At 38.1% G+C, this 7,500-nt stretch overlaps 1 protein-coding gene across 1 annotated transcript; it reads left to right on the top strand.

The window, feature by feature from the left end:
- Positions 1-1,565: 1,565 nt before the first annotated feature.
- LOC138008891 (uncharacterized) lies at positions 1,566-4,927 on the top strand. The gene is made up of 4 exons (XM_068856197.1): positions 1,566-1,744; positions 3,504-3,839; positions 4,121-4,256; positions 4,797-4,927. The coding sequence occupies exons 1-4, from the start codon at positions 1,705-1,707 to the stop codon at positions 4,801-4,803; spliced, it is 519 nt and encodes a 172-aa protein (XP_068712298.1). The 5' UTR covers positions 1,566-1,704; the 3' UTR covers positions 4,804-4,927.
- Positions 4,928-7,500: the final 2,573 nt, after the last annotated feature.

Here is a 7,500-nt window from a genome sequence, read left to right as displayed (position 1 = left end):
GTTTCACTGAGTCCTGCGATTTCCCGTGTGTGTGCCTTTCACATACTGCCGCTCTGAAAATGCCAAGTTTCTTTGGCCGGAACCGTCGCAGTCCGACGCCAAAGTAAAACGTGAAAACTAAAACTAAAACGTGTCCCTAGTTTCTGCTAGGCCGTCACTTTGCAATTAATCAATGTTCACTATCAATGATTCATTTGCTTTAGCTAATATATTTTTTGCCTCGTTTCGAATTCATTGAAAGAAAATTGTATCTTGCATCCACGTTGTGGTTTCCTCAAATTAATTAATGAACTAATTGCTTGGGCACTAGTAAATACGTTGTTCTTTATGTCAGCAACCTAAAAAAAAGGATGACGATAAGCGAAACTGAAAAGAAGATGGGTATATCCCTCCGGCTGGAGAGACTAATTTGCATCATTCTCTTCAGATCTGATAGGCTAAACTCAATAACAAGAGTAGTACAAAACACCCGAAGCCTAGTTTACAGGGCTCAGTTTAGTCATTGTTGGTCAAGGCGTTTACAATTCGCGGTATAGACGCAGAATATGTCAGTACTGATCTTGTTATTTGTCTGTCTGAATTTGATCGGTGAGTTTGCCGCTCTTAAAGCCTATCAGCTTATTTTTTTAAAAGGGATTTTAAGTTTATGTCGCACTCTGTCATCGGCCTTGTTATTAGCATATATGTCATTTCAAAGGTTGACTGGGATCCACGCATTGCTACAAGAACGGCTTGCAACGTTCTAGCGATAGAAAATTAAGTCTGATTATAAGAAATCTGAATTTTTCAAATTAGCATGAGCACAAGGGACTGTTTTCTTATCAGATTTTGAACCTTTGAAATTCGCTACGGCTCCGTTTTGAAGCCCGTATACATTGAAAATAAGTATAGAACTGTAAGGTTAAAACTTTCGGCTGAACGACACCTAGTACGCGAAAATGTTACGCAGAGCTTGAATGATTGGGTAAAAAAAAAATTACATGTGTTGTTTTGCTTTGCTTTGCTTTTTCTTGCATGCATTTTGTGTTAACTAGTTTTGTCTTGGTTATTTTGTTGCGATGGAAAAACAGAGTTTTAACAACGCTTTGGTTTGGAAATAATGTATGTTATGAAGTTATGAAGACAAAACTGATTAGTTTGAGAAATTTTCTTTCATGCTGTGCCTTTTTCAGTATTTTAAGTGGCCGATAACATTTGTTAACCGTGAAAGTTCATGACCTCTTTTAACGGATTAATCGTTGCCAGCAATTTCCTTAATCTGTTCCGACATCATCAGCCATTTTCAAGCTTTTGAGAACTTTCAAGATGTGACCATATCTCTTAGCACTCAAATCATCTTTACTTATTATCCAACGTTATCGTTTGGCATTTTTTTTGTCCGTCAGGTGTCCAAAGTGTCTGGAGAGAAATATGCGTGGAGCAAGAGATAGAATTAACATGTCCTCCACTGGAATTAGCGACAAGAAATAAAGACTATCGGGAGCAGTTTTGGATCGTGACCGACCCAAAAGATAGCGAAGTTAAGGAATTCATTGCCTATTGTGGGCTAATCCAAACAACTGCTCTACGTATTCCTTGAAGGAAAATATTGATAAAAGGATCGAAGTCAGAACTTCCTTGCGTGGCAAAATATTCGTAAAGCAGTTAAGAAAGAACGATGCCTTAAGGTACAACTGCCACGTAGTACGTCGTGGAAACAAGCGCATGCGGGTCACTTCAGTGAACCTGAGTTCATCTTTAAATTGTAAGTAAAAAGTCTGATAAATTTTTTTGTAGCCTTAATGTTTTCTTGTTAGTGAGAAACCTATGCTAGTTGGTCATCAATTTCCAATACCGACAATACAAGACGATATCATACGATACGATAACTTAATGTAGAAAGGAGAGGCAATTAACCTTTTTACAGATAAACTGAGACAATTTGATAATCCGATTGCCAAGGCCTTTCTTGGGTGGCAGCTGGCCGAAAAACAAACAAAACAAACATCCAAACTAAAGAAAAACCCGTTTGCGGGCCAGGCTGCATTGAATGGGATAAAGAGATGATAGCCAATTGGCCTGGTCACGAGACACGCTGTTCCACAGTTACAAAAGCCATACCGTAGAGTTCCGATAGTAGCGACCCTCGTTACTTTTGGAATTAGCAGCCTTTGGGGGCCGCTACTTTGGAGGGTTGTTACTTTCGCGCGGTCGTTACTTTAGGGGAACAACAACATAAAATAAAAAAAGAAACACATTTTATTTGCATTCCATATGTATAACTTGTGTTTCATAAAAAGAAGATTACAATGATAAATAGAGCAAAAAAATTATATAGAAAACTATTTAGAGTTTTCTATTTCAATTTGAAGAAACGTTCCTGTTGTTAATGCGAAATTAAAATATACCGGTTTACGGTAGTTCTTACATTGCTGCATCAGACGGTGAACTGATGTCAAGGACGAATGGTGGCATAAAGCTTTCCTTGTTGTAAATTAATTAAAGTGAACAATTTGTGACACTGCACGAAGGTATTATTGCACATTAAATTTTTGACTATTGATTGACAAATTAATGGTATACGGTATACCACTTAAAAAACTTAGTCTTGCTTCTTTCGAGGGGCGGAGGGGGGTCGCTACTTTCGGGATTTACTAGCGGCCACAAAAATGATCTTACTTTCGGGGGTTGTTACTATCGGAACTTTACGGTAATTACATAATCAGTGTTGACTTCATTATGCAGTGCGGCATTGAACAAACTTCGAACTCGCATCAGACTTTAGTGAACACATGGCCAGGGTTTTCGTTCGAGGTCGGAGGCTGGATGTTTCGTCCGGTGGTTTCCCATTCCATGTCCGTTTCTTTGATGCCAATATTTGAGGGGTTTGTTTTATTTTTTAATATAATTTTTTTACTTACCTTTTAAAGAGATTTGAGTGAACTTCAGCCTTGCCTGGGAAACTTATTCTTGGGCAGTTCCAGAAACAGTGGAAACAGCGTTTCTGAGTGTTCTATTTTTAAAGTTTCCTGGAAGGGGGGGGGGGGGGGGGGGGAGGATGCCCCCAGACCCCCCTATGTAGTTCGCGCATTCGGTGCCTAAGATGTCACGTCCGGTGCTGTCAGAAATATGAAAATGATTTCTTTTTTTCGGACATTCACTTAAAATTATCTTCAAATGTCCAAGCACAGAAATGATGTACCAGGCTCCTGGATGTACCCAACGGTGTTAACATCATTAAGCTAAATTCAGCCACCAGAAAATGATAAAAAGTGTCGCCGTCTAGCTGAGAAGATTTATGTGCTAAAAATAACTTTGACATGTCACGTGATAATATCATCCTATGTAGCGGTTAAGGTTTCACATCTTTATTGCTGCTAACGATGTCCTAAAGTTATTTCGTGTTATATAAAATGGATCAATAGTTAAACCACCCACTCACTTATTTTCATAAAATAGATCTGGGCCCAGGCCTTAATTCACCGGAGCCCCTTGTTTGAAGTTCGTTTTACAATTTTCTTCAGGTTTATCCTTGTTCGCTGGCCAAGACATCAACCTAAGCGAAGCATCAGGAGAGAATGAGATTTCTCCAAAAGCAGTGCGAGACAAATGGTGGTCCATAATCCGAGCCGACGGCGAAGAAACGTCGATCGTGTACTGCAACGCCACGGTATGCTCTGACATTTCCTGCCCTGCATACGTTTTAAGAATGGAAATGAAGAAAATGTCTTTAATTCTAAAGGACGTACGAATGGCTGACAAAGGATTGAGAATCCAATGCAGGATTTACCAAAACGACAAGATTGCTCCACTACTCTACAACGTCGTTATTACAAATGTCTCGGCCATTCCGACGACAGGTTAGTTACATAACTCATCTCCAAGGGTTTGAAAGTCTAAATGAAAGAGTTTTCTACTTGCGGACCGGGAATGTAACTTTCCCGGGCCTGTCTCAGTTTGAACGGCGCATGAATTCATACCCCTCACCCCCCGGCATATACTGTTTTCCGTTTTTGCACCAGAGGATTAAATGGTTTTCCGGACTCTTTAGTGTTCTTCTGATTTTTTTTATTAATTATAAAACGAATTCTGAAGACCGTTCATATATAAGTATTATTTTTTATTCTCTACTTGTGAAAAGTAAGGGTTCACAGACACAGAACGTTGGTCCCAAAGCAGTTATCTACAACCATTACGAAGATGCAACCAAGCTCTCCAGTTTTCTGCGGAGGCATGCTAGGCACGAAAAGATTTACTCGGGCAAGGAAAACCGTGACGTGAGTCTCGTTTCGATCATTAGGATTTCCTATTGGTGTAGTACCAAGAGAAAATGAGGGGACAGAGAGGGAGGCTCAAGGCGTTGGCCGGGATATGTTATGTCCACGAAAGTTATTTTTAGACGAGCGGAGGTCTTTGTTCTAGCGAAGTCTTTCTTCTGAGACGCTCGCATGCAGTCTTGCCTCGCTCTCCGGTTCTTAGTGAAAAGAGAAAATGATGGCACGCGTGGAAGGCTGATGAATATATATTTTCTTTCAAACATCGGACCAAGGTTGGAGTGCATGCGGACGTCTCGGAAGACTTCCGCTCGTCTAAAAATAACTTTCGTGGACATGACATATCCCAAGGGCTGGACCGGGAGCCTCCTTCTCTGTCCCCTCATTTTCTCTTGGTGGTACTTGTGGCTTTGCCGCTTGCATAATTTTCGCTGCCAAGAAAAACTGGACAGCTTGCATGCTTCGGATGCTCATCCTACAATAGGATGTGTTGAGGCCTGTTTTGTATGACTTTCTCTCACCCTTTTCGCACTACTATTTCAGATTCTAATGACACAAGGCAAGATGCCCCAACAACTGAGAAGCCCACAAGAGTCCACAACACAAACAGAAACTCGGACTCGGTAGCCTCTGCCGCAAGTCGCTCATATGATGTGACCGTTTTCATCTTCTTAATCATGTTAACATCTAGATCAGTTTTCTGATTTGGTATTGCTTTTGTATCAATACAATGATTCTTTGTAGATTAAATGTTCGTTAGAAATAGGTAAAATTCAAACGAACCAACAATATTACAGAGAACACAACTGACATAACGGTAAGAGTTTAAAAGCGTAATGTTAAACTGACATCATCAACTTGTTTGTTGAGTTCGGGTTTCAACCGCTCAATATGGAAGCTCTCCTTGATTTTGAGTTGATAGAAAGAAGTAGCATATATCATCTCAAAATCAAGTTTGAATTTTACCTATTTGTAACGAACATTTAATCTACAAAGAATCATTGTATTGATAGTTATATATATAATAATAATAATATAATAATAAATAATTTGTATAGCGCCAAAATCCAAAAGTTCAGTGGCGCTTCACATTCAATGCGCAATATAATAAAAATATACTAATTAAAAATATATACAGAATTAATGAAAATAAGATAATAAATAAATTAAATTAATTTAAAACAAATAAGTCTTTAGGTTCTTTTTAAAAGGTTCCAGTTTAGTTTCGTGTCGCAATGATTCAGGCAGATTGAGATATATATACGAATTATCTTGAAAAAAGTTTAATGTTACACTCACTATGGCTGAAGATAATGTTTGAAACATCGAAACATGTTTCTTAAACTCAAAAGTGTAGTTGTATTTTTTAAAATATCAATAAAATATTGCAATTTATTGTCTAAGAAATCTTTCTTAGGATAATTATCCTATACAAAAATCAAATATCTGATTTAAGATTACTTTTAACCACTCTTCACGAAAAGCAATAAATGACGAATTAAGTAACTAAATTTTACATTGATAATGCATAAGGATGTTTTATTACGGTTTACAGCTGTAGTTTACAGGAGTAGTGTATATATTTAGAAAACCTCTGAGCCTTTTACTTACGGCAACCATCTTTGCAGTGTTATTATTATTATTATTATTATTATTATTATTATTATTATTATTATTATTATTAACCATGCTATATATGAACAAACGTTTGTAAATTTTATTCAGTGTGTATATTTTTAAACAGAAATAAAAAATGACCATTTCTTTTTCATGTTTCTTAGTTCTTTTCTAAAAAATCTCTTCATTTCCACAATTCAAGACGTGGAATTGAGAGAAAATATGTTTCGTGAGTTACGTCATAAAGCTTCTGAAGCAGCCGAAGGAGGTAACCTAGGAAGGCACGTTTCTTTGGCACAGGCCTTCTTTTTCCTTGAAGAAATTTGAAATTCATGGACGAGAGGTTCCGGCAAAGATCACTCACACAAGCCTGCGGAACGTTCAACTAACTGAACCTCTGAGAAGATGAGTTTAATTTAGCTGCTCAATTCTGTATCAGCGAAAACTTCTTAATAAGACATGTGGTAAACCCTAGAGTAACGAGATGAACTCTCCAGCTTACAAGTAATAAAGGCGTGAACCATGGTCTTAGAACCGTCAACAGAAAGGTATTTCCTTATGCGTGAAATGTACATGAAAGAAAGACGAGTTGCAAATAGCATTAACTTGTCATATTGATATTGAAATAACTACCAAATATAACTCTGTCCAGTGTTCCGGGCTGCATCAGAAGAGTCGATAAGATCTTCACCGACACGAACTTGAAGAAGAGATGGCCTAGGACGAAACTTTGAACCAAATACAAGAAGTTGTAACCAATCTTTGATTGCACCTAACCTAATTCTTTCAATGAGAATTTGACTCTATTTTTATGCAAACTTGAACTACATTTTTCTATTGTTTTGACACCAACATGGCCGTCTAATCTCTTGAGTACAATCAAATAATTTACTGACGTCGCTTATGCAAACTAGAAGCTTATACTAGGCGGACTGGATGCAAACAAGATAAAAATCTGCGAGTTCGTCAGCATAAAGCTAAGATGGTATAGCATGCCATGATTCTTCACAATACTTCCTAATGGCGACGTACACAACAAAAAGCCGTGATCTGTTTTAAAACCGACTCTTGTGGTACTCCTGTAATTAGCCAGTATCAAAAACTACCATAATACTCTTTGCTTGTCCCTCCAACATTTTGCATAAGCGTTGTTTTTATTTTCTCTTGGGACTTACAATGGTCCCAAGAGAAACAAACTGAATGCTTGTGCAAAATTGTGGAGGGACGAACAAAGAGTATTATGGTATTTTCGATTCTGGCTAATAGACCTCTTCACAGGTGTGTGCTGAGTTACCCGGACTTTAAATGAAAGTGAGGCTGGTGTTGACCTGGTTATGATACAGACCTCCCTCCTCTTCTTACGTTAATGATGTTGTTGTCATTCTAGGTAGTAAGAATTTACAGAAGAAAAGCAGTGACGTTTCTATCAAAGGAAAGTCAACTCCAGCCTCACTTTCATTCATAGGCCAGGTAACTAAGCACACAACTGTAAAATGGACTATTGTCTCAAGGAGTGACCGTGTGAGCTGAGCTCACTTCCAGCATTTTTGGGAGGTACTACTTATGTGATACATTTTTAACCGCACGGAAGCTAAATGCTAAACAAAGCTGTCATCTATATTTTGGCTTG

This window comes from Montipora foliosa, chromosome 6 (genome assembly GCF_036669935.1).
Source record: "Montipora foliosa isolate CH-2021 chromosome 6, ASM3666993v2, whole genome shotgun sequence".
Taxonomy (NCBI): Eukaryota; Metazoa; Cnidaria; class Anthozoa; order Scleractinia; family Acroporidae; genus Montipora; species Montipora foliosa.
The sequence above is the reverse complement of the archived record's forward strand: the minus strand, read 5'-3'. Positions and strand labels throughout refer to the sequence as shown.

What these genes read in the sequence shown, in the direction of transcription:
- LOC138008891 (XM_068856197.1), top strand. Translation starts at nt 1,705, where the DNA reads ATGCGGGTCACTTCAGTGAACCTGAGTTCATCTTTAAATT. An exon ending in CCTGAGTTCATCTTTAAATT is followed by an intron (nt 1,745 to 3,503) that starts GTAAGTAAAAAG and finishes AATTTTCTTCAG; the next exon opens with GTTTATCCTTGTTCGCTGGC. An exon ending in CTCGGCCATTCCGACGACAG is followed by an intron (nt 3,840 to 4,120) that starts GTTAGTTACATA and finishes ACTTGTGAAAAG; the next exon opens with TAAGGGTTCACAGACACAGA.